The 27,053-nt window shown below is 42.0% G+C and overlaps 1 protein-coding gene across 5 annotated transcripts in view; it reads left to right on the top strand.

Moving 5' to 3' along the window:
* Positions 1-26,457, top strand: part of DDX31 (DEAD-box helicase 31) — a 147,228-nt gene extending 120,771 nt beyond the window's left edge. For all 5 annotated transcript variants that reach the window (XM_029614155.1, XM_029614154.1, XM_029614152.1 and 2 more), the window contains 3 exons: positions 8,387-8,498; positions 10,888-11,068; positions 22,492-26,457. In XM_029614155.1, coding sequence (XP_029470015.1) covers positions 8,387-8,498; positions 10,888-11,068; positions 22,492-22,672 — 474 coding nt within the window. In that variant the 3' untranslated portion in view covers positions 22,673-26,457. The remainder of the gene's footprint in view (positions 1-8,386; positions 8,499-10,887; positions 11,069-22,491) is intronic.
* Positions 26,458-27,053: the final 596 nt, after the last annotated feature.

Raw genomic sequence — 27,053 nt, 5'->3', positions numbered from 1 at the left:
AGGATAGTATATTATATGTGCTGTACTGTTTTGTTGAAAGAAACCTTTAACCTTAACTTTTAAAAGCTATGTGATTCATATTGTTTAGATTGATTTATTTTTCTCCATCAATAAGTAGGGCTGAATTAGCCATGACACGTGGGTGATGTCATCCAATAGTGCTGAACAAACCCATCTCCTAGCTCAATAAAACCTTTTGCTACTTAGCTAAGGAGGGTAAAGATGCTATTTTGTGTGGCTTGTAGTGGCCAATACCTCTTAATAAGTCTTGACCTTAAGATATTGGCTAAGGTCTTAGCTGAGCGGCTTAGCAGGTTGGTCCATCTATTAGTGTATAAGGTCCAGTCTGTGTTCCTGGACAAATGGCTGTGAATAATGTTCGAAATATTCTGAATCTGATACATTATGCTAGGGTTAAGCAATTCCCTTTCCTTCTACATGCTGTCGATGCTGAAAAAGCATTTAACAGGGTACTTTGGCAGGTTTTATTTAAGGTTTTGGAGAAAATGGGTATAAGGAGATTAATTTTCTGAGCTGGATTTGTAAATTATATGCTACGTCGGAGGCATGCATTAAAATTAAGGTGAGATGTGGTACCAGACAGGGGTGCCCTTTATCCCCACTGTTTGCCCTTAGCGAGGAACCCTTTGCTGAATGAATGAATGAATGAGGAGGAATCTAGATATAGAGAGAATCTCAAAAGGGGGGAACATTTCAAAATATCATTGTTCACTACTGATATTTTATTTATTTACTCTGTGTAGACCTGAAGTCTCTTTAAGAGCATTGGTAACGGAAATTGAAAGATTTGGGAAGGTGTCTGGCTTCAGGATTAATATGGATAAGTCAGAAATATTTAATATCTCTCTGTCCGAGAGCTTGATTCCACAATTGAAATGCCAGCTTCCTTCTAAATGGGCGAAAGCAATATTGAAATATTTGGGGGTCTTTATTGGGGTTGAGTTGAGTGAATTTATTTTGGTTCAGTTGGTGTGATTGTCTCCATCTCATCTCTTTGGTCCAGACCCCAGGCCTCCTGGAGCTACTAACCTTCCATTGTCCTGTGGGCTTTGCCTGGAGACTCCAGATCCATTGTGCCTCTGGTCTCTATGCAACCACCAGCTCTGTTATCTCTGGAGAGGGCCCTTCCTGGATACCAGTGCATGCTTCCCAAAAAGATGATCCCATACTGGTTTCAGAATTGGATGTCTCTTCCACAACTCCGAGCCAAAGGACACAGCAGTCCATAGACCAGGTGTCTGAATTGGTGAAGACTTTATTTTGTTGGCGGCCAGCAACAAGGAGGACACCATCCAACTTTTCCTGTCCAGAATGTTGAATATGTTCCTGCAAGGGGGCATCCTTCTCGTCTCCATGCCTTGGGGATCCCATCAGTGGCAAGTTCTAGCCTGCATCAGCCATACCTCTCTGTAGAGGAATCCAGCCAGTCTAAGGATAGAATTCAGGATGTCACTGTCTGAGGTAGGCCCCAGAAGTATTCCCCTCTGAGACAACCAAGGACCCCACCCTGTTCACCTTTGTCTTCATTGGGGTCTACAGGGATCCCCTCAGACCCCTTGCTTAACCTGCCGGAGCATTTACCTCTGCCAGAAGACATCATACTCTAAAGTCCTGGATAAATTGGGTAAGGCCAATGGAGTCCATGTCCATCAGGACAAAGATCTCTACACAGAGGTCTTTGGGATACTGCAGATTCTAGAAATACCTATTGAACTTGCAACGATACCAATCCATTCTATCCCACGGGGCTGCAGAGAATGTGGGATAATCCAGCCTTCTGCCTCTCAGAAACCAGGAAACTAGACCTTAACTATAGGGTCCAACCTCAACTACCACACTAGTCCATGGTTGTGGAGTTAGCATTGAAGAAGGCTAAAAATTCCAGGATTTTTTCCAACACTCCCCCAGGGAAGAACCCTAAGTTGACGGACAATTTCGGAAAGAAAGCCTCCCAGAGCTCAATGCTCTATGTCCGCATTTCTGCCCACCAACTAAACATGGTACGATACATGGCTGCATTGACAAATGAGAGACTCCACCAGAGGCTTCAAATAGGGAGCAGGAATGCTATCTGCAGGCCCTTCTGGATACAGAAGAGCATGTACATCATCTCCTCCAGTGAGTGTACAAATCATTTCACACCATGGCTTGACTTTCTGCTGCAGCAGTTGGAGCATACCGGATGGCTTGGCAGAAGATCCAGTAAAAAAGGATTGGATAAGTTCTTGGAGGAGAAGTCCATTATCTGCTATTAAGTTCACTTAGAGAATAGCCACTGCCATTAGCAATGGTTACATGGAATAGACTTAGTTTTTGGGTACTTGCCAGGTTCTTATGGCCTGGATTGGCCACTGTTGGAAACAGGATGCTGGGCTTGATGGACCCTTGGTCTGACCCAGTATGGCATTTTCTTATGTTCTTATGTTCTTAATCATTGTCAAGTTAAGTGTAAAACATTGATAAGACAGGCGAAGAGAGAATTTGAATTGAAGTTGGCCATAGAGGCAAAAACTCATAATAAAAACTTTTAAAAATATATCCAAAGCAAGAAACCTGTGAGGGAGTCGATTGGACCATTAGATGACAGAGGGGTTAAAGGGGCTCTTAGGGAAGATAAGGCCATTGCAGAAAGACTAAATGAATTCTTTGCTTCCGTGTTTACTAATGAGGATGTTGGGGAGATACCAGTTCCAGAGATGGTTTTCAGGGGTGATGAGTCAGACGAACTGAACAAAATAACTGTGACCCTGGAAGATGTAGTAGGCCAGATTGACAAACTAAAGAGTAGCAAATCACCTGGACTGGATGGTATGCATCCTAGGGTACTGAAGGAACTCAAAAATGAAATTTCTGATCTATTAGTTAAAATTTGTAACCTATCATTAAAATCATCCATTATACCTGAAGACTGGAGGGTGGCCAATGTAACCCCAATATTTAAAAAAGGCTCCAGGGGCGATCCGGGTAACTATAGACCAGTGAGCCTGACTTCAGTGCCGGGAAAAATAGTGGAAACTATTCTCAAGATCAAAATCGTAGAGCATATAGAAAGACATGGTTTAATGGAACACAGTCAACATGGATTTACCCAAGGGAAGTCTTGCCTAACAAATCTTTATTTTTTTTGAAGGGGTTAATAAACATGTGGATAAAGGTGAACCGGTAGATGGTAGTGTATTTGGATTTTCAGAAGGCGTTTGACAAAGCCTCATGAGAGGCTTCTAAGAAAACTAAAAAGTCATGGGATAGGAGGCGATGTCCTTTCGTGGATTACAAACTGGTTAAAAGACAGGAAACAGAGAGTAGGATTAAATGGTCAATTTTCTTAGTGGAAAAGGATAAACAGTGGAGTGACTCAGGAATCTGTACTTGGATCTGTGCTTTTCAATATATATGTAAATGATCTGGAAAGGAATACGATGAGTGAGGTCATCAAATTTGGGGATGATACAAAATTATTCAGAGTAGTTAAATCACAAGCGAATTGTGATACATTACAGGAGGACCTTGCAAGACTGGAAGATTGGGCATCCAAATGGCAGATGAAATTTAATGTGGACAAGTGCAAGGTGTTGCATATAGGGAAAAATAACCCTTGCTGTAGTTACACGATGTTAGGTTCCATATTAGGAGCTACCACCCAGGAAAAAGATCTAGGCATCATAGTGGATAAAACTTTAAAATCATCGGCTCAGTGTGCTGCAGCAGTCAAAAAAGCAAACAGAATGTTAGGAATGATTAGAAAGGGAATGGTTAATAAAACGGAAAATGTCATAATGCCTCTATATAGCTCCATGGTGAGACCGCACCTGGAATACTGTGTACAATTCTGGTCGCCGCATCTCAAAAAAGATATAGTTGCGATGGCGAAGGTACAGAGAAGGGCAACCAAAATGATAAAGGGTATGGAACAGCTCCCCTATGAGGAAAGGCTAAAGAGGTTAGGGCTGTTCAGCTTGGAGAAGAGACAGCTGAGGGGGGATATGATAGAGGTCTTTAAGATCATGAGAGGTCTTGAACGAGTAGATGTGAATTGGTTATTTACACTTTCGAATAATAGAAGGACTAGGGGGCATTTCATGAAGTTAGCAAGTAGCACATTTAAGACTAATCAGAGAAAATTCTTTTTCACTGAACGCACAATAAAGCTCTGGAATTTGTTGCCAGAGGATGTGGTTAGTGCAGTTAGTGTAGCTGGGTTCAAAAAAGGTTTGGATAAGTTCTTGGAGAAGAAGTCCATTAATGGCTATTAATCAAATTTACTTAGGGAATAGCCACTGCTATTAATTGCATCAGTGGCATGGGATCTTCTTAGTGTTTGGGTAATTGCCAGGTTCTTGTGGCCTGGTTTGGCCTCTGTTGGAAACAGGATGCTGGGCTTGATGGACCCTTGGTCTGACCCAGCATGGCAATTTCTTATGTTCTTACATGAGGAAATTCATGAAAAATTAGCCATTGTCTCTTGTTTGAGGAACAATATCTTTAGAGACAAAATCAGAGAAACTGTTACTCAAATCAAGGTGCAGCATCTGGCTGTTCAGTCTTTAACGGCAGGGATCACGCAAACCTCATCCTCCTTGACAGCCTTACTTTTCTTATAAGCATTCCTTCTTCTAAAGATACCGCTGAAATTGATGGAAGAGGTATCACGCCTCCACCTGCGCTTCCTACAGTAGCAGCTTCCAGCTTAAGGATATCTAAGTGAGAGACATCAATCTAAGGAAGCACAGCAGGCCTAGCCTAAGACTGGTCTTTGAGTTTTAATCCTCAGACCTCAGCTCCTCCGGAAAGGGGACGTCTCCATCTGTTCCTTGAGGAGTGAAAGAAGATAATCAAGGACCATTGGGTCCTCAATCTTGTGTTCTTTGACCATTTGCACTTCTCCCATCAACCTGTGCTGAATCAATATTTATCCTTCAATCTGGATACATCTCATTTGACCCAGCTTCATCTTAAGGTGGAGTCATTTCTCAGCCAGCGGGGTATGGAATCAATCCCTCCAAAAGACCATGGCAAGGAGTTCTATTCACGCTGTTTCCTTATCCCTAAGAAGTCAGGAGGATTGAGACACAACCTGGATTTACGTAAACTGACCAAAAGCCTGTTATGGGAGAAGTTCAAGATAGAATCCAGGGGGGAGACTGAGCCTGGATCTAAGAGATGTGTATGCTCTCATACTCATTCATCAGTCCCATTAGAAATACCTCAGGTTCATGGTGGTCTCCTTTTCACTATCAATACAAGCTTCTTCCCTTTGGGCTCTCGGTGGCCCCAAAGGATGTTTACGAAGTGCCTAGTATGTCTTCACTTACTTGGATGACTGGTTGGAGAAGGGGTGTTTGACTCCTTGCAGAAGATGATCTGGCTTTCAGTCACTAGGGTTCATTATTAACTTTACCAACTCAAACCTCATCCCCACCCAGAGAATCAAATGCAGTGGGATACTAGATAAGGGCATAAGTTTCCTTACTGGGTCAGACCGAGGGTCAGTCAAGCCCAGGATCCTGTTTCCAGTAGTTTGCTAATCCAGGTTACAAGTACCTGGCAAGTACCCAGACATTACTTAGATCCCATGCTACTGATGTCGGAAATAAGCAGTGGCTATTCCCTAAGTCAACATGATTATTAGCAGTTTATGGACTTCTCCACCAGGAACTTAACCAAACCTTTTTTAAACCCAGCTACACTGACTGCCTTAACCACATCCTCAAATTTGTTTTAAATGTGCTTCTTGCTACCTTCATGGAGTGCCCCCCTAGTCCTTGTATTATCTGAAAGTGTAAATAACCAATTCGCATTTACCCGTTCAAGTCCTCTCATGATTTTATAGACTTCTATCTTATCCCTTCTCAGCCATCTCTCTTCTAAGCTGAACAGCCCTAACTTCTTTAGCCTTTCTTCATAGGGAAGCCAAGCCATACCCTTTATCATTTTGGTCACCCTTCTCTGTACCTTCTTCAATGCAACTATATCTTTTTTGAGATGCGATGAACAGAATTGCCCACAGTATTCAAGGGATGGTCTCACCATGGAATGATACAGAGGCATTATGATATTCTCCATTTTATTCACCATTCCCTTCCTAATAATTCCTATCATTGTTTGCTTTTTTTGACCGCTACAGCACACTGAGCCAACAATTTCAATGTTTTATCCACTATGACGCCTAGATAGTTTTCCTGGGTGGTAACTCCTATTATCAAACCTAAAATTGTGTAACTACAGCATGGGTTATTTTTCCCTATATGCATCACCTTGCACTTGTCCACATTAAATTTCATCTGCCGTTTAGACACCCACTCTTCCAGATTCACAAGATCCTCCTGCAATTTATCACAATCCGCTTGTGATTTAACTACTCTGAATAATTTTGTGACATCTACAAAGTTGATCATCTCACTCATCGTACCCCTTACCATATCATTTATAAATATATTAAAAAGCACATATCTAAGTACAGATCCCTGAGGCACTCCACTGTTTACCTTTTTCCACTGAGAAAACTGTCCATTTAATCCTATTCTCTGTTTCCTGTCTTTTAACCAATTTGCAGTCCACATCGCCTCCTATCCCATGACTTTGTAACCAGTTTGCAAGGACGTCGCCTCCTATCCCATGACTTTTTAATTTTCTTAGAAGCTTCTCATGAGGATCTTTGTGAAACACCTGGTTCACTTTTATCCAAATATTTATTAACCCCTTCAAAATACTGTAGAGCAGCAGGATCCAAGTCCTGGCCCGAGCAATCCTGGTTGTCCTTGGCATATGGTGGCAGTAGTGTATAAGGTAGTGTATGAGGGTTCTCCAGTGGGACCTCTGTGCATAGTGGGATCAGCTGCTCCAGCCTTTGTCATATATTATGAAGGTTACCATGGAGCTGAAGATGTCTCTTCTTTGGTGGCTAGATCCAAAGGTCCTGGAGATCGGTGCTTCTCTTCAAATTATATTTCATGGATCCATCCACAAGAGGATGGGGGCACGCTCATGGGCCTCTTCCATACTTAAGGGATCTGATTGGCAACAGAATGTCTGTCTTTTTTTTTCTTGGATCTATGAGCCATTTCAGTATGCTTGAGAGTATTCTTGCATCGTCTTAAGGGAAAGAGAATTCTGATCTAAACTGACAACAAATGGCAATGTTTTATGTGAACAAGCAAGGGGACACAGAATCTTGAGCCTTCTGCCAGGAATCTCTGAAAATTTGGGAGGGGTCTCACAATCACAGAGTTTTTCTGCAAGCAGCTTATCTTCCTGGAGTCTCCTCATGCTTGTGGATTGCTCCGTAGTAAAAATGTTACTGAGCTAGAGAAAGAGGTCCATTCAGGATAACATCACCCAAGTATCATGGCTAATTCATCCTGCTGTCTATGGAGAACCCTGATTACAGTAAGCAATTTTTTTTTGGGTTTTTTTTTAAGCAGGAGGTTTTACAACATTGAGGACAATTTTCAAAGTGATTTATGCATTTTATCTGGGTTAATCAGCTGTCTGAAATGTACACCCTTCCCCAGTTATGGTTAAAAGTCCATATGGTGTTCTACGAAGCACTGACTTTTAGTCTTATTGAGAGAAGGCATTCTTGGGAGCCTGTTTAGGGTGAGAATCAAAGTCCGCATGTAGGTGGAATTTTCAAAACTTGCCTGCTTTTTCACAAAAACTCTGCTCACAGAAAAAGCAGGTGCAGATGTCTGCTGGTACTTTGTACCTGCAGGAAGTTTCAAAGCGAAAGTACTCTGAGTTTGTGGATGAAAATCCGTGTGGCCATTGTCCCAATGCAGACAAGTTGAAAATTGCTTCCATCACATCCTCAGCAGAGATAGGTCACAGTGCATTAAATCCCCATGCGCAGGTTCTCAATCTCAGGCAAAAAGGCCTATGGTTTAAAACCTGCTCTTGGAGCTTAGCCAAAAAGAGCCTGCAAGCTTAAAAAATCAGATTTCTGACACCTGATTCTCCTTTATGGTGGGAAGTTTATTGCTCTGCAAAATTCACTGTGGAGGAGACAGATTGAAAGAAGGATTTCTTGGTGCGGCGGCATGCCAAGAGCAGGCTGGACCCTTGCCTTTCTGATCTATCGGCGACCGCCATCTACTTTATTTTTTCGAAAAAGAAATTGCTGCCCTAAAACAAGAAATTAAATTTGCCCTCCCTGCTTCCCAGTAGCCCCCTCCTCCTATGTCTGTTCTCACCCTTAACACCTTTATGTTAATAATATTTCTTTTTTACTAGTAATATTGGAAGGATTACCCTGTGTGTCCCCATGGTGGTTACTGTGCGATTTTACTGTTATTAAATCTATTCTAAACTGCTTGTATTATTCCCCCACTCAAAGTCAGCCTTGGATTTAATCTTCCCCTCCCCCCAGAAATCACCAGGTGCAGGCTTACAGGAAGTGAGAGAGCGAGCCACTGTCTTACAGACCGCATTTGAGGACCACGTCCACGCTACTGAGGAAAACCTCTTACAGGCAAAGAAAGGTCAGTGGGTGAATCAGTTACATGCAAGCATCTTAAGCACAGAGATCTTGAGAGAATGAGCCCAAGCTAGAAATGTCCCTCTCCCTTTTTGGGGAAATAGTGTTGCATTTGAGATATATATATAGAGAGAGAGAGAGAGATCATGAGTGAAAGAAAAATCTGAAATATTTTCATATATTAACTGTGATTTTTGAGTCATTATGAGTGGTCTTGGAGAAGCCAGGATTAACAAGAACAAATCTGTCCCAATTGTGCAGTTTCTGAGGGGAGCGGCTGTCTGTTGTGGGATGCCCTCGGGGGCACCTGCAGGAAATATTGAGTGTCCTCGCAGGTCAGCTGGGGAGGGGGGAAGAGAAGATTTTCAATGCCTTCGCAGCACTTTTTAAAAACCCTGAAATATCAGTACTGCATCCAGCAACAGATGCCATGTGAGGCATGTACTTACCCTTACACTGTGCATGCACCCTATCAACCATGAACCCTAAAATTGGCTACTGATATTCTGAGCTCATGCTACTGCCAGCTACTTAAACGGCATTCTCCTTTTTTTGCTCACACTTGCACATTAGTTAAGGCCTCAGGTAAGATGGTGGCTGGGAAACCAGAGTAAGAGGCACAGCATATAAACTGAGAGAAGTCAAAGGGCTTGGCAGGAAGTGCCTGGGGACCTCTCTACCTGAGAAAGGGAAGTCTTATTAGCAGGCAGAGTAAAGACTGGCTCCCCGGGACAGGCCTTTTCTTCCCCAGCAGGAATCGTCCTGGATTTATTTGATTTCTGATCAAATAGAATAAAACACTGAATCTGGCAAGGGTAAAGCTTTGTAATCTGGCATAGAGGTTGCAGCACGTGAGCCAGTGTGGGACTGGGAGCTCAGACTCTGGAGAAGCCCACGTGTATGGAGCTGGAATCTGGTTGCACCTGCCAGAGTTTCTTGGCGCATTAGATAGGGTGTTTGCATGTTTTGTGAACTCTTCCCTAGGTTTACAACCCTCATTTTAATGATGTGTTTCAGTAAGCATGCTCGTCTGGTCCTGGCGAGCCACACTTGGTGAATGAATAATAGGGCACTGAGTTCCTGCCTGTGAGACAAGAACCCAGACAGACATAATGCCAGAGACCCGGGCACATTTGCCGTTCAGTTATTCTGAGCAGTGGCAGCCTGTTACCAAAACTGGTCTCTACCCCGCTTCCCTTTTTACATGCATGTTTCTCATTTATAGGTCTTAGAGTTGCTTATGTGAATGCACTCACTTCCTCTTTGTGCCTTTTTTGGAATTCTCCTTCTGCCTGCAGACCCTCCTCAATCTCCAGTCGTTCATTCATCTTCCCTGCTTTCACCACCACCCTCCCTATCTGTTCCAAGCAAGCTTAGATTCTGTCATCACTGTACTGGTTTCCACTACCTCTGCTGGTTGTTGAATCCAGCCATGTACCCTCTTCTCAGGAAAGAAATATGTTCACCTTTTCCTCTGAGTCTTCCTTTCTCAGGCTTCATACCATGATCCCTGGTCATTCATTGGTATAGAAATCTCCAAAATATAAAATGAGTTCTCTTTTTCTGTCTGCTTGGCAAGTGTTATGTTTTATGCTGAGCAAAGAGACCAGTGCAGATATGAAAGTGCAATTCTTGATTGAAGATTAATAAATACATAATCACTTGCGAAGGTTTTGTTTTACAGATGTACTTTATTTTGGAGGGACTGGGGCGTAACTTAATTCCCTGAAGTAAAGCTCCAGTGAAGGAAGGTGTTCAGGCCTATTCTGTCCCCAAACACAGATTAGTTAAGGGCCACCTGGGCCGTGCTGGCTGCTGAAGTGACCACTTCTCTTTGCAAGATTTTTGTTTATTTGTGGAGAGGGTCAGTCCTTATATCGCTTTAGAGAGGGGTGTCCCCTCTGCATACTCAGAGCTGGCTTAATAACTTTGAATTCAGCTAATAAGAAGGTCATTACTTGGCTCGGCAGATTCGTTTTTGCTAAATAAATAACAAACTGTTTCTTGCGTTTACAAGCAGGCACCTAGAGATGACCCTTAAGATGCAGGCAAATCTGTCTCCAGAAGCAAGGAAAAGGCAGTGATTGGTACCTTTCCCAGGGCAAGCAACCCATGCTAGTGTGGGAAACAGCCGGAGCCCTGACCCTCTGCACTTCTTGTGTTTGGTTTCACTCTGTAGAATTAGAGAGCGTTTCCTTTCCTACAACAACCATGAGTTGAAATGTGCAGAGTTGTGGAGTCTAGGCAGAATTTAAAACCGAGAAATGACATGAATTTGCATGAAAATACAGTATAGCCCTCCAAGTGTTCTTTGTGTCTCACTTAATGTGTTGGGCTTTATTTTCCAAATTCCCAGAAGCCACACTGATTTAGGTGGTCATTTGTTTCCATAGCCCTGCAGTCCTTCATTCAGTCATATGCCACATATCCCCGAAGCCTGAAGCACATCTTCCACGTGAGGTCCCTGCACCTGGGCCATGTCGCAAAGAGTTTTGGACTGAGAGATGCGCCTCAGAATTTGAGCCATGCCAAGTCTGCAGCTTCCGAGAGGAAAAAGAAACCAAAATCAAAAAGGTAAGAGGCTTTACTGTCCAGGTGCAAGGACCTCTGCCTTGTCATTGAGCATCTGGAGCTGCCTTAATGTGCTCTTGGTGAGGAGTTGGGGCCATGAGACCCTTTCTGCACAAATCAGCATTTTCTTTCCCTCTCTGTTTTTCAGCTTTTAGCTTTTCGCCTTACTTAACCTATCTTCTGTTGTACTCGTTTTCCTTCCCTTTCTCGTGCTTTCCCCTTCTCCTGCTCTCATTATTGTGGGAAAGTGTCTTGTTTAAACAGAGATAATTACATCTGGGTTGTGGGAGTCTGAGGATGGGAAGTGAGCTAGCAGTGTGTGTGCGCTGTGGGCACGTGCAGCATGCCCTGGGGTTTCCTATCAAATTTGTTGTACCCTGCATGGACACACGAGGAGCAGCAGATACATCTATAGAGGGCTTCCCAGCCCCAGCAAAGCTTATCCATGCAAGAGCAGAGTCCCCAGGCAGCAGCCAGTTAGTGAAAAGAGGTAAGATAGGAAAAATCTAAGCAAACAAGTAACCAAGATTGACAAGGTGGTGGAAATGTGTGCATCAAGTATGGGAAGGGCAGTGTTATAATACAGGTTTGCAGCTTCAGAAAGGTTAAGAATCCTTAGTCTGTACCCAAAGCAGCTGGCATAGAGGTTGACAAGAAAGAGTCAGTTAAACAAAAAGCCAGAAATTGACTTGTTTGTAAAATTAATGTAATGTCAGTAAAATAGGTCCCGAGCAGTAGTGCCCATGTCTCTGAGGCTGGGGGCACAGGCTTGATGAGGTATCAGGGATTGTGTCTCAGTGCATAAAGAGGCGAATCTCCGGATAGTAAGCCCAGCTGTGCACGAAAAAGCAAAAGTACAATTTTATGTCAGTAAAAAAAAAAAGTAAGACTGTCAATAAAAAAAAAACATTTTAATGAGTTGGCAGTCCTGGGAGGCACATGCTAGAAATAAATACATTTACAGAGCCTTAATAAGAGTGAGCGCTGAGTGTGGAAAATCCAGTGGTGCAGTGTTGCTCTCTCACTGGCCACTAAGTGTCACTGTAAGAATATTCAGCTCACTCCTAGTCCAGCTAGCCTGACCATTAGGGAGAACACTGGAAAGCATTGGATTGGATGAATTTTTTTTCAACCAAATGAAAATAATTGGTCACTGTGTAACTAAAATGTGGGGTTGTTGCTCCATACATTGGACAGTTGGACCACACTAGTGAGGAACAGAATCTGAACCCACTGCACTCAACTTTGAACCATTTTCCATTTCAGTTTTCTGATTGTATCTAGAGAAAGTGTTACTATAGTATTCTGTACTGTTAATTCAAGAGACTAAGCACCAGCTCAGCTGTAACAACTTCTACCACATAAAATCTTACTGCACACACACATACCCCCCTGCATATATAGAGAGAGGAGTAAATTCCTAGTACATAACATTATATAAAGGTGAAAGGAATGCTTCAAACAAAACTTCAAAACAGCCCAAAAGAAATGTGTTGTTTTTAAATAAGCGGCATCAAACGAGTTTCAGTAGTCAAGCTAACTGAAAATCTCTCACACCTGTCATGATTTAACAGACTAAATTTTATATTTTTTCATTTTAAATTAGTGATGTGACAACATATATCCCCACAATGCAAGTCCAAAAGGTTTTCAAAACTCCACAAAGTTTAAAAGATTTTATCTTCCTATCATTTGTCTCATACACAACTTTCAAGACACACCTCTGAGGGATCTCGGAAATCGCCGCAGGTGTTCTCAGCTGGGGGAGGGACCTTTAGGTATCACCACAAGAGAACGGGGCTCAATTGTTTCTCCAATTTAAGTGTAGAATTTCTCCTTCCAAAAAGTACTGCAATCCCCATAGGGAGAGGTACATCCACCATCTGCTGGAGATGGAGAAATACTGAAGGGCTGAGGTCATTGCAGGTGTGTATCTAGGGTGATGTCAGCTTTGAAATCTGACTCCATCTCCATCTGCTGGCAGGGGAGCATAACCCATTGATCCTGAGTCCATCTGTCTACACTAAGGAAAATGAAATTATTAGGTAAGTAATTTCTCCATTAGCTTGCCTTTATAAGCCAATATTCCTTGTAGGTCTTAAGCCAGATCCTGAAACCAGGGTTTTGCACAGTGCTGCTTCAGAGGATCTGTTCAAGAGGAAATGATGTCACTAAAATGGCTGAAAGGAACTTTTTCACTCTTTATTTGAAAGTGACACTGATCATATGTTTGCTGTCACCAATCAGCAGGTTACTGATAGGAACACTGACCATTCAATTTCTGCATTCATACCAAAAGGTGATGCTGAATTCATTTAATAGATCCACTTCAGTTCCAATTGAATCAAACAATGGTCAAGATTGCCTCTGCAGCTAGAGGGATATAAAACATCCACAATTCCCTATCATAAATCTGCAGGAGAATGTCCTGCTGTAATAAAATAGGATACCATTGGAGCTTCACAACGTGCAGTAATAATACAACTGCTATGTTCAATTACCCGCATTGGAAAAGCTATTTTTGTCTCACAGGGACAATCATTATATATAGTGACAGCAACGTCTGGCAATGGCTGGGGTGAGTGCGGCGGCTCTAAGGGCAGTCCTGTGAGCCGTGAAATGTAACAGGTTCACATGATAAAAACAAAAAATTACGATTAATGACTAGAGCATGCTTTATTTACTTTTTTATATGAGGAGGGTATCCCCATTTCAGAAAATGGGAAACCATTTCCACAACCCAATCTTATATTCTTGTGTCGAAAAACAGTCTTCTCAAACAGAAGAACTGTCCTACCAGAAGATTGGTCTATAAACTGGAGAAATGAAGCAACATATTTCATTCCATTTATTTCCAATGGATTGAAAACTGAAAATTTTGTTCAGTAATAGTAATAATAATGTCCAAAAAAAGTAATCAAATGTGTGTCATACACATAAAAAATTGTAAATTCAAGTCACAAGAATTCAGCCATTGAAAAATAGATGTTAATTCAAAAAAATCTCCAGACCACAATAATAGGATGTCATCAATATTGCCTCCAGAAAAAAATTAATTTCTTATAAAGACAATCTGTCAGAAATAAACATTCAAAATCAGTGACATATAAGATCACGGTATTGGGAGAAATAGAGGTCCACAACTAATGATAGAAAGAGTCAAAAATGTCCACCATAATCAAATTCTAGCAAAATCAAGGTGAGACCAAATCAATTTTCAAATAATAGCTACAGAAGGTGTCACACAACGTCAGGCTTGCTGACACCTTCTGTAGCTATTATTTGAAAATTGATTTGGTCTCACCTTGATTTTGCTAGAGACATAGAGGTCCCCATTGCAACTTTCTTAATTAGTAGCAAAAATTGATGTTGGATCAGAAAACAACTTTTTTTTATAATGAAGTTCAGGCCAAGTTGTATTAAAAAAAAAAAACCCAGTAAGTATTCATGGATCAGCACAACGAAGTTATATCAGTCGTTACAAGTATGAGAGATGATGGTAAAAAAAAAGTAATTTCCTGTAAATGACTTTCCTCTTCCGGTCAAGAAGACCATGTGTTCCTCGACACAAGAATATAAGACTCAGGCGTTGGAAAGAATTAATCACGATTTAATATGCAGAGCATATTAGCATGCTCTGTATATTGATCGTGATTTCTTATTTTTATCCCGTGAACCTTCTCAAGACTTTTGAATGATTTGTGTTTTACCTTTTTCTGCACAAGCACATCATATTTGAAGAGCGATTTTGGAATGTTGGCCAATTCTATCAACACATACAGTATTCAGTCATCCATCTAAACTTGCCCTTAAATGAGCTGGGAAATTAAGGGATTTGCTCGTTCGTTCATATGCTCCGATATTGAAGGATCTTCTGGAGGAAAAATTGAAGCAATAAGTGTACTATTTGCCCACAGGCTCTCTTGGACACTGTTTTGAATTTGAATATACATTCACCAATTAATTTGAAATTTACAGCATTTTGTCATTCAACTGTTATTTTATATATATCAGTAACACAAAAAGAGCTTTTTCAACATGGATGATGGAACATCACAGTTGTATTATTAATAGATATTGTGAAGCTCCAATGGAATCCCATTGTTTTACAGCAGGACATTCTCCTGCACATTTACGATGCGGAATTGTGGATGTTTTATAACTGTGGTTGCAATCTTGATCATTTGATTCACTTGGAACTGAAGTGGATCTATAAGATTAATTCAGTATCACCTTTTAGTATGAATGCAGAAATTGAATGGTCATTGTTCCTATGAGTAACCTGATGATTGGTGACAGCAAGCATGTGAGCAGCGTGTTTTTTGAATATATAGTGGAAAAGTTCCCTTCAGCCATTTTAGTGACATCATTTCCTCTTGAACAGATCCCCTGAAACAGCAATGTGCAAAACACTGATGTCAAGATCTGGATTGTGAACTATAAGGAGTATTGGCTTTTGGCTTAAAAAAGACAAGCTAAGTACTCCTTTTGATTTCAAGTTTGAACGTTTGTATGAGACTTGTTAGGAAAACGACATCTTTTTAAACTTTGTGGAGTCTTGAAAACCTTTTGGACTTGCACTGTGGGGATATATGTTTTCATGTCACTAATTTAAAATGAAAAAAGGTAAAATTTGGACTGGCGAATGGTGACAGGTGCGAGAGACTTTCAGTTAGCTTGACTACTGAAACTCTTGTTTCACGCCACTGATTTAAAACAACAAATAATCTTTTTGGGCTGTTTTGAAGTTTTGTTTGACGAGTTCCTTTCAACTTTTTATAAGTTATTTTATAAAACTGGTGAATAGGTTATTTCTCCGGTTTGCTTGTTAAATTCCGAGTACATACATCAGAGGCAAGAATGCAAGTTATAGCAGTGGGGGATTGGCTGGCACTGTTCTGGCCTTGTGAAGCTGAGGCACCTCCCCTGCCTGCCCCACGCAGGCAGATGGATAACAGGCTGGGAATACTCCCGTGAGCTAGAGGGATTTAGTGGGGCTTTATTCACAGAAGAATAGTGTGATTAGCCCATAAAGAGCATGTTAGATGGTATGGGGTGGGCTTTGATGCTGCTGTGACCCAGCAGGGAGCCGAGCACTGACTGACAGCTGTGTGTCACAGGATTACGCTGTCCCTGACAATGTCTCTCTCTGTTCTCGTGATGTCACCTTTCTGTTACTGCTGCTTCTTCCCTTGTTAGATGCCTCAATGAATGGTAGTTTCTCTCCTCCTCCTTGCTTTTTTCTTTAGCATAGAAGGGCTCCAGACATTACATGTAACTTTTTTTTTATTTGGGGAGCGAGGGGGTATGGTACAATAAACCAACAGCTGCGTTATGATTTTAAGCTAATATGCATGGACCATATAATTAGATCCATAGAAGAATGGGTTGGTCAGGAGATAAAACAGCTGGATTTTTTTCAACCTGTCGGAGCTTAAGTGCTCAGAACCCCCAAACAAACAGAAAGATTGGTGTGATACTGGAGAAAAACAGGGCTCCTTCAAACTCTTCTGCTGAGGGGAGAAAAGAATGACATCTTTGTGAAAGAAATGAACAAAGAGAGGGGGGTTTTTTTTCTGGGAAAAAAAAATCCATTTTCACTTAATAAGTCAACACAAGAATTATCCAGTGATGCTGTTGCACAAGAGCTGTTGACATTGCATAGGTCCTCTCTTCAGAAATGGCCCAATGTGATTTGGAAAGCTCCTGTGCAGCAGCATCTTTGGATAATTCTTACGTAGATCCAGTAAAAATTCTCACAACCTTCAGAGAGTCGAGTTTTCTCCTCTGCAACTCAAAGCATTTATCAGAACATGCAAGAGATGTGCTGGCCAGTATACTAGCCAATACAGCCTGTTTTACTGACTTACATGTCACAGTCCAAAGGCAACCAAATACCAGCTGGATATCGAACCTGTCAGATAATTCATTTAAAAGAAATTACATTTGATCTATGAGCAAGAGTCAAGGTAGTGGGCTGACCCTGTGGCTTGGTGATCTTCTTGTGTTCCCTGGCACCTGAGTTGAGATCTCCTGAGCAGGCGAAGTTCAGTTACATTACGAAGGTGATGGGTTGGAGGTCTCCTGATTGGTGAAGCGAGTGAAAGTCAGATGCATTTACAGAGGTCATAAATTAGGGTCTCCTGAACAGGTGAGGTTGAGGCACATTATTGAGGTAATAAGTTAAGTTAGGACTTCTCATCCAGTGATATGGGTGAGATCCTCTGCCTGTCTAGTATCCTGTGTGACACTGAAGGAAGAGCAGGACTCACATTATTGCTGTTTTCTACTGGTTTCAGCTAATTCATGAGCTGAATAATTTATGCAAACAGTTACTGGTTGTGATGGGACAATGAGAACTCCCAAAAGCTATGTTAATATGTTGCTATAACCGTCACCCCCACCCCCGAGACTGAAGCAATCACAAGTTTAAAAAAAAAAACCAGTGAACCTGCTATCATAAACAATGGTGCACTAGGTAGTCATCAAAATGACTGTGACAAGGCACCCTGATTATTATCAAGTACCAGAAAGAACACGCAAAAATATGTTTTTAGAATTTTTATCAGCAAGTAAAAATATATCTGCCAAAATGACCATGAATATGCAAACTCAATTCGTAAAGCCACTTATCTGAAACAGTCCCGATGAAGGTATAACAAAACAAAGAAGATTCATCTCCAAAGTCCAGAAAATATCCATTCTTAGAAATATGAATAACTGTAGTTCATAAAACAAAGAAGAGTAACTCTTCTCTGCTGTGTCACTGGGTGCCCAAGCTGGTCAATCACAAAATGCACAGTACATGATTATGATCAGGGTGCCTTTATCCAGTCAGTTTGATGGCCACCTTGTGCATCGTCCATTATGAGACCAAGTTCACTCTTTTTTTTTTACATGTGACTGGTTTGATCCCAGTGCGGACGGGCTGGTATTATAGTGACATGTTAATATATTTTTGAGAATGCTCACTTCTTTATTTCTTTGAATTTTTGATTTAGTGAGGACAACACTTTTTCTTCTCTAATTTTCTGTGATGAGACTGTGACACAGTATGAGATTGTCTGTCTGTTACATAAAGTCCAGCAGTGACACAGTTTCTCTCTCTCTCTTGCTTTATTGCTCTGATATATCTCGTGCTGCATGATTTTGAAGAATCCATCTTACACCCAGGGCTCCAGCGCAGGTCTCACACCCCCAGCCTTTCAGTCAAAGATTGGGTGGTGACCTTTACCGGTCATGCTGATGCTATCAAAATATCCTTTTGTAATGGTCAGTCAGGAGCAGTTAGCATTGATGGGAAACTAGAGTGCAAGGAGGTTAAATATCCAGCTGACTGAGGAGGAGATTGACATGTCCATTGTTGTATATCCTGGTATAAAGATGTATGGGTCAGTCAGATAACAGTTTCAATCCACCACCTCTTCTTTCTCTAAAACGGGCACTCCCGTCACCCTTCATTGTTGCTTAATACACAAACTGCACTATGAGAGAGGTTGGAACCTGTTAATGAGTGGTCAGCGCCCGGCTCTTGTGGGAGACTTGCACACTCTGACACGTTTGCTTCTTAACTGGTGGTCGTGGTCAGTACTCTCCCAGGAATTCTTACAGGGACAGTAAGACATCCACTTAACTTGGCAACCTTCTCCACCGCTGCCTAGGAACCCCATCCCCACCCCCCGACTTCAGGAAATCAAGGAGGCTGATGGCGCAAACGAGAATAGCCCTAATGCGGAACACCTGCTGTGATCTCACCCCCCCCCCCCTTGCCACCCTCCCTCATCTAATTATTAGAAGCAGCTTGCATGCCAATTTCCTTGTGACATTTACAACCTCCTTAATATCACTTAATTAGTTGAAGGCAAAATCTGGAAGCGAGCCCATGGTGGAGATTTCTTTCCATGCAACTGTTCCACTCTTAGTATATGTTTACTAAAGAAGAAAAAAAAAAAAAGAATGAAGGGCTGGTACTGCACTCAGTAATTCCAGGGTGTCCTAAATGTGGGGAGGAATCGGTGAATGTTGAAGTGCACCAGAAGAAATTGTCCAGCAAAGTGGTGTTGATATTATGAAGTGACTAAAAGAGAAAGAAAGAGGCTTTAGCAGCTTCTCATGCACTTAATAGGCACTAGTGACACATTTATGTGATGACTTGTAGCCAGGTAGACCATTCTGTTGGTGCCCAATGCTTTTGAGTAGAGGCAGCCAATTCTGGTCATGAGGGTCTTCAGTCCATCTAAGTTTTAGCATATCGCCGGTAATTGACTGTGAGAGATGCTTGCATTCACAGTCCATTTCCATACCTTCATTATCCTTACAGTTGTATTTGCTGTTGGCCTTTAAGGACCAGAGTTCCTCTTCCCTGTGAGTCTAAAGGCCATATGTAAAGGGATGGAAGAATAGGATTCTTCTGTTTAAATTGGACATTACCAAAATATAATGGTCCTTGAAGCTTGCAGCTTGCAGCGATTAATAAGATGCCAGCTTTGCGGTTTTCATATGCATTGATGCAGCATGAATAAGCCTGCTTTAGTGTGCAATCTCATACTTTTTTTTGCCCAAATCCCACTGCCCTACAGGAAATGCAAGAGTCCAGGCTATGTAAGCCAACTTGTCAAGTTTTGGTTTAAAAAGTAACAAACCTGGGTAGCTCTCGTTAAACTGGACCATTTTACAGCTCAGTAAACAGGGCAGTTGAGAGCTAGTGCAATGTAAGTGTCTAGGTTAAAGAGCAATAAAGCAAGTCCCTTCTCTCTGAGTTTCAAGTTGGTAGTGGCTGTCTCTGTTCCCTGTTCTCTGAAGGCTGGGCTTTAATTACAGGTGTCTGCATTGCAGCTTTTACATTTGGCCTCTTGCTCCTAGCAATAGCTTTTGCAGCTGACAGCAGGCAATTATTAAGCTGAGGCTTCCTCTATTCTTTCCTCTAATGTGCACAACCCTATCTGCCCCCCCTTCACCCCACCAAGTAATGAGGTGATTAGAGAGCGTTGACTGTGACCTTTATCTTACCGTACACCTGGGTCACCTGCAGACCATCCTTTTCCCAACATGGAGCGGGATAGGATCCATCTCTCACGAGGGCCTGCAGGAAGCATAGAATCTGGCTGCACACAGAGCTGCTTTTTGCAGTTTTTAGTGCATATGACAGGTTTGGGCAGGGGTGCTGAGGCAGTGTGCAGGCTACATTCTCCGCAGACTAATAGGGCGGGCACATGAAATACACTTTGTTACATCGGTTTAGAAATGTGCTTTCTAGTGGTGTCATCTTCTTACTTTTATAAGTTAGAACTACTGAGGTCCATATTCAAATGCATATATTTGGCCACTTATCTAGCCAAATTCTAGCCAGATAACTATTTGTCTGGCTAGAATTTGGCCAGATAAGTGAGGGGTGGTCAGGGCTGGTGCAAGCCTATTTGGCGCCCTAAGCAAAACTTTGGTTATTCCCCACCCCCCCTACTTATTTATTGGTGACACCCTCCTACCCACAGCAGTGGCTCCAGGACCACCCTCCCTTCTTTGGCAGTCTTAGCTCTGGTACAGCATTCCTCTGGACCTCACACTGGCAGCATTTTGCTTTGCCACTCTCCCCCCCCCCCCACTAGTTTGCCTAATGGAAGCACCCGCCCGGGGGGCAGTCAAGAGGTGTTCTGGGGAGGAGCTCAATTAGCCAGATAAATGATCCAGTTAACTCCAATATTCAGAATTAGCCGGATAACTTATCCGGCTAACTTTAAGATAACTGTGTATATTCAGTGGTGCGGCTGTGCCACTAAATATACAGCAATAGTTGGCTGGATGCGTTTTTTATCCAGCTACCTAACAAAGCTGCACATCTGTTCCTAGTCTGAGGTTTTCACATCTCTGTGGGAACCTGTGGCAGAAGTGACTATAGAGATGCAAGAAGGGTGGGTTTTATATCTACAGAAGGCTGTGGGGTGGGAATTGAATTTTCACAATGGAAGTCACAGTTGGGTATCCATTACTTCTGTTGTGGGACTTCCTACCCTACAACATTCTGTAGCTGTGTAAGTGCTTCCTTCAGCCTTGGAGTCAAATCTGAAAAAGGGATTTGTTTGCTCTCCAGAGCTCTTGTTCTCCAACAACTTGTTTCTTTAATAGATGACATAGATCACAAAGATTCCAGTTTTCTATAGGATCGATCCAGTCTCATAAATTAGGCCCAGATTTAGGCATAGGCAATGTAGGCACTGCTTCTGGTGACATTCTTATAGGCGCTGGAGTGTTGCTGCCACTAAATTGCGGCCTGCCACTGCAGCACCAGCTTCAGATCACAGTAGAAACTAAGGATTAAGAAAATTCAGCGCAGGGCCTTCAGCAGCCCTTGCGCACTGACACTCTGCCATTCCCTGCCCTCTCCTCCCACTTGGGCTTCCTGTAACCAAGGAAACTGGTGCAAGGGGCGGGGCTCTACAGGGTCCGTCTGTGCATGAGGCCTGCTGAAGGCCCCAAACTCAATTATCTTAATCTTTAGTTAATGCTATGACCTGGAGCTGGCGCCACTAGAGAAGAGAAGCAACACCACAATTTCTGGAGATGAAGAAGGGAGGGGGTCAGCCTAAGAGGAGGATTTGGGCAGGAGGGATTGTCCCTTAACCCACCCACCCCCTGTTGTCCCCCGCATGGAGGGCAAGGAAGATAAATCCCTTTGTTGCCTGTGGGTGCATGTCACTTTAATCAGTCTCTGCTCAGAACTGTATCCTGTACCCAAAACAACTGTAAAGTCTAATCCGTGTAGACTGTGATACATTTTATTGGCCCAACTCAGAAATTAATCAAAGATGTTGGAGATGCAGGGTGGCAGATTTGGTGCTTCTTTTGCTATGCAAATGAAGGCTTCCTGTAGTGTTGCTGCACTTGTATTTCAGAACTCGCACTGTAGGACCTGAGTAAGTTGTTGGAGAGAAGTGCTCTGAAGTACTCAAGAACAGAATAAGAATGAGATGGGTTATGGTGGGAACACTATGACTTGTCTCCCAAATACATCCACAATAAAGGCATTACTGGATGTGGGCATTCTTTTCAGAGTATTTTCCTTTCTCAGACTTCCATATTCATAAGCACAACGCCATCTTATTTAGAATTGTTCTTCCTGCATACTGTAGCCAGATTCCTTATTTTGTAGCCAATGGCTGCTTCATTCACTTCCTTCCCCTCTCTGTGTTCGCCCTCTGCTGAGAACATCTGGACATAAAAAAATAGAACTTTTTTGTTACTGTCCCCAAAAGCTGTCCAGGACATGTCTGATATTGTGTCTGCGAAATATTCACGTGAATGTGTTTTGACCTAACCATGCACCCCTTAATGAGGACAAGTCAGAGCTACTGCCTCAGAAGCAGCATGCCTCAAATAGGTTTTGAGTTGAAGAGAAAATAGCTTTCCCTTTTTTTTTTCCCTTCTTTCAGGTCCAGCCTTTACAGGAAGAGCCAGGGTAAACAGTACATCCATGATATGTTACGTTCTGAATACGCCAGTGGCATAAGAACTAAGGTGTCCAAGGCCAGGAAAGCAAAGAAATCTGGGCCTCAGAGCAAGCATGAACCAGAGTCCGTAACCATGGCTACAGAACCTGGACACCTAAACTAATCGTGGATACCAAGCCTGGACATGTAACCAAGCCCCCCCCCCCCCCCCCCCCAAGCAGAGGAAAAGTAAATCCCAACAGCTTGAAGTGAAAAATGACAGGACAAAAGGATGGCATCATCGTCCTCTGTGGAACAGAGCAACACCTTCAAATGTGCATTTCCATAAGTGCTGGGGCCATGGGCCAGAGCTCATATCCTTGATAAATCAAGTTGTGCCATCCCATGACCACTGCAGTACCAGCCTCATGCTGTATAGGTTTTGCATATGAACTAATAAATCACAGAACTTAAATTTTAATGTTGTTTCTTAGGGGCCATTCATAAATGACATCAAACTAATTTGGCATGAAATCAATCCCCACCCCCCTTACACTTTGTCACAAATCTCCAAACCCCCTCATCACAGAAGTAGTAACTCCCCCTCCCCCCTCCCATCCGAGAGTGCCATCTTTATAGACAGCCCTTTATTGTATTCATACCTTGGTATATTGATAGGGTCGAGGATAACCTTGGTCGGAAATGAAGTTTTCATTGAGATTTGGATCCATCCCCACCCTGCAGGAAAACTAACAGCAGGCATTGCTCACCAGAGCAGTCTGAGGATCTGGTGAGTTCCATTCTACAGCCTCCTGAGAACAACAAGGCTTCAGGCTTAAAACTCAGTTCGTCAAGGGCTTTTCCTATAGTCACAGAATGAGTAAGCCTGATTCAAAAGGTCATTAAACTAACATTTATGAGTAATGAGTGGGATTATGAGTGAAGATAAGAGCAGGGCAGTGTAATATAGCACAAAACATCTTGTGCTCAACTTTTATTGTGTGTTAGCTGTACAAATGAGGTTCTTCCACTGCCATGTCTGTGTTTTCCCGTCGCTACTCTGAGGACCCAAATGCCAGCATTGGAGACTTTACTTTCTCCGTCACTGGAGCCACACATGTGTTGCAGACAACGCTGTGCAATGAGAGCGTGAACGCACGTCTGTTCAGCTCTTATCTGGTCAGACTTTCTGAGGAGTGTTCCAAAAGTTAAAACCATCCGTTTCTAGGCTGGAGGATAATTGGCCGCTGCATGGCAGAAATATTTGGGAGCAAAACAGTGCAAAAATTGCAATTTCCCCATGCAGCGGCTTCCTGAGGCAAGGCAAATGAAGATGTTCAAGGGGGAGATAAATGGAAAATATAAATGCATTTGCCTTCATTTTAGTGTTGCTTGTGATAGGACATATAATGATTTCAGAGAGTCCCTGAAAGTAAGACACACTCAGGCCTAGCAGAGGGACTGACCTATGAGTCCCAGCTTGCATCTGCTCAGTATGCATCACTTTCTTTTCCCTCAGTTACTGCACAAAGAAAATAACATACAAAGTTAAAAATGTGTTGTCCCAGCCACTGCACACCTGCTACATATTCACCAGGTTTCAGAGAGCAGCAGGGTCTGAAGCCTTTGGGTCAGGACCATCTCTGCACTGGTTAGGTTAGGGGAGGCGGGGGGGGGGGGGGGGGGGGGAAGAACCATGGCTAGTTGTGAATGAAGGCTCATGGTGGCTGTAGCCCAATAGAGGTTGGTTCTGATTGAGCTGAAAGCCCGAAGGAACCAGGAGTAAACTGCTGAGCTGAAAATTGAAAAGGGGGAAAAAAAATAGATCAGAGAATGCGAGGCTTATATTGGAGAAGCTCTTTGATAGGCTGTGGATTTGTAAATTATTTCTGTGTTTTGTATCATTTTACTTTATATCTGAATCTTAGTTCCCTCTAAGCTGTGTATGAGCAATTGCTCATATATTTCAGACTGTCGCTCTCAAGTTTTACATGGTCGTTCACATATATGTTTCTTTGTCAAAAATTGTTGATTTAAAAAAAAAAAGTATTGCTCACATTAAAAAAAAAAAAGTGCACATACCTGGTCACTCTTTAGAGGGAGCAGATTCTGAATGCATAGTAACATCTGCAGTTTGAATCCTGGAATCCCAGATTTGAACATTGAGCCTGATGGGTGCCTTTCACCAAGGAGCATGTTGTCACCGATTGTAGCTGAGCAAGTCACATGCACTGTAATAAAGAAGCAGAATTCTATTCTTGTCCACGGAAGGAGGTTGGAAGCAAATGTCTGCTTAAGACTTTTCCCTGGACGGGATTAGTTAAGCTGCAGAGGAACTAAATCTGAGTGAAAAGAAGGTGCATCTCCATCCAACCTGACTGTCAAATTTACTGATAGAACTTAATGATTCAAAAGTATCACAGAAAAAACACTGAGTCTCTCCGTCATTCTCACTGGTGGAAAACTCCACAATGTCTTTTTCATGTGGGGTTGAGGTGGATTTAATAAGCATTATCAGATCTCATTCCCTAAGGGTTTGGGTCTAGCTGGGACAGCCAGCAAGTTGAATATTGGAAGAGCTGGGTTCATTCAATGAATGATTCATACAACCTTTTCTTATTCCAACCCTAGGACTTGTCTTTGTACAGAATTTTTATTGAAGTAAAGGTATTAACTGGACTGTTGATGTCTGTTAAATTCAGCTGTTGTGACACTTGCAGAAAACTCTGGGCACATATAGAGGGTCATTTTCAAAAAACCCATGTAGACTAGAGTCTGCGGGTTCTTTTTACCTGCAGGCTTTTTTTCCAGAGAGCACCTAAAACCACTTTGAAAATTCATGGGCGTATGCGGAGATCTGTGTGGCAAACACACACACACACAGAGTTACAGCTGCTCTCAAACGGGCAACTTTGTGCAGGTGGATTTACACGCATACTTTTGATAATCGAGACTATGTGCATAAATCCTTTCCCCACTCCAATTCTGGTTGGGACTGCAGGTCTGGCACACCGGGAGTCCCCTGGTGAGTCCTTCCCCTTTTCCAGCTAAGCCGGCGGTGGTCACCCTCGACGTTATCTGGGACTTGATAACAGGCTTCGGAAGTTCTTTGAAGGATTCTAACACACAAAGATTGATCATTTGTCTAATAAGGTGGACAGTATGGGAAATAACTGATTTTCAGCTTGTAGAAATGAAGTCTTAAGACTTTGACTACTGAAACTGCAGTTAGTGACATTCAAATTTTTAACTCTTCTGTGGTTAAGGATCGGAACAACCTCGCTCATAGAATTGAACTTCTTGAAAATCACATCAGGCATCTAAACTTGCGTTTTTCAACTTTTCTAGAGTGGTTTGAGAGAATCCTTATCTCACCCTTAGGAAATATTTGCTTCAGATTCTTCACTTTGACTCTGATAAGGTCCCTTCTATAAATAGTTTATTTCCTTCCTTCTGCTAAAAGAGTGCTCAGCAGTCTCAGTCTGCTCAATTTCCTAATAATGCAAATTTGACTGATTTTCTTGAAAACTCCGGTATTGAGTTTATGTTCTCCGATATCCTTGTAAATGTGTTAGGTATCGGAATTATTGCTTTGTGTTTTTCCTTCCTGAACAAGTCAAGTCTTTTATCAACTCCAGGAGTGTTGTAGCCTCTCCTCCTGGATCCCAGTAGGTCTAGATTTTATTTTAATTTTTTATTTTTTTTTTTTATCCTTATTGCTGTATCACTGCCGGTAGCTCACATTAGGCTGGTTTCTTTGGTTTTGTTTAATTTCCTTATTCCTCCTAATTTTTTCTGCCTCTGCCTGATATAGTTACTTTTGGAGATGCACGATTTATGATGTGTTTACTTATTTGATTTTTTTATATTTTCTTGTATTCTGTAGTCATTGATCATTTATCTTTTTCTGTAAGTAAGTTGTATTCCTTTCTTTACTGTATAAATTCAATAAAGAAATATTGTAAAATATGTGTATGTCTAACCCCCAACATATGTATGTATGTTTGGTTATGCATGAATATCTGCGGTGCATCGAAAGTAAATACTTTTCCTATTTTATAAACGTGCACATACATTTTTTTCATGCATAAAATATAACTTGTTCATGGAAAAACCTTGATTTCTACATGGAAGTTGGTATATTTTAAAACATGCATGCATAATTTAAATCACCAGTTTGCCAATACCTTCACCAGCTCCCCCAATCTGTCTCCAGGTCTTCGAGACCCTCCTAGTCTTTCACCCTTAACTCCCCCCACTTCACCCAGATCTCCCACCCACCCAATAGCAGACTACAAATTAGTCTATCAGCTGTGCCAGATAATTATCATGTGTAAAATTGCATGAATAAGTTGCCTAAGTATTCACATAAATCTCATAAAATATCAACTTAAGTGTGTACCTCTTGGCTCCGCTGCAGAACGCCCCTTTTTTTGCACAGGTAAATGTACCTGCGAAACAAAAATTACATGTGTATCTTTGATGTTTATGAAATAGTATGCATATGAGTACAAGCTACTTATCCATATGTATGCTAATTTTACTTGCATAACTCTCTTGAAAAT

The sequence above is a fragment of the Rhinatrema bivittatum genome, chromosome 8 (assembly GCF_901001135.1).
Source record: "Rhinatrema bivittatum chromosome 8, aRhiBiv1.1, whole genome shotgun sequence".
In the NCBI taxonomy this organism is placed as follows: Eukaryota; Metazoa; Chordata; class Amphibia; order Gymnophiona; family Rhinatrematidae; genus Rhinatrema; species Rhinatrema bivittatum.
This window is presented reverse-complemented; position numbering and strand designations above follow the sequence as displayed.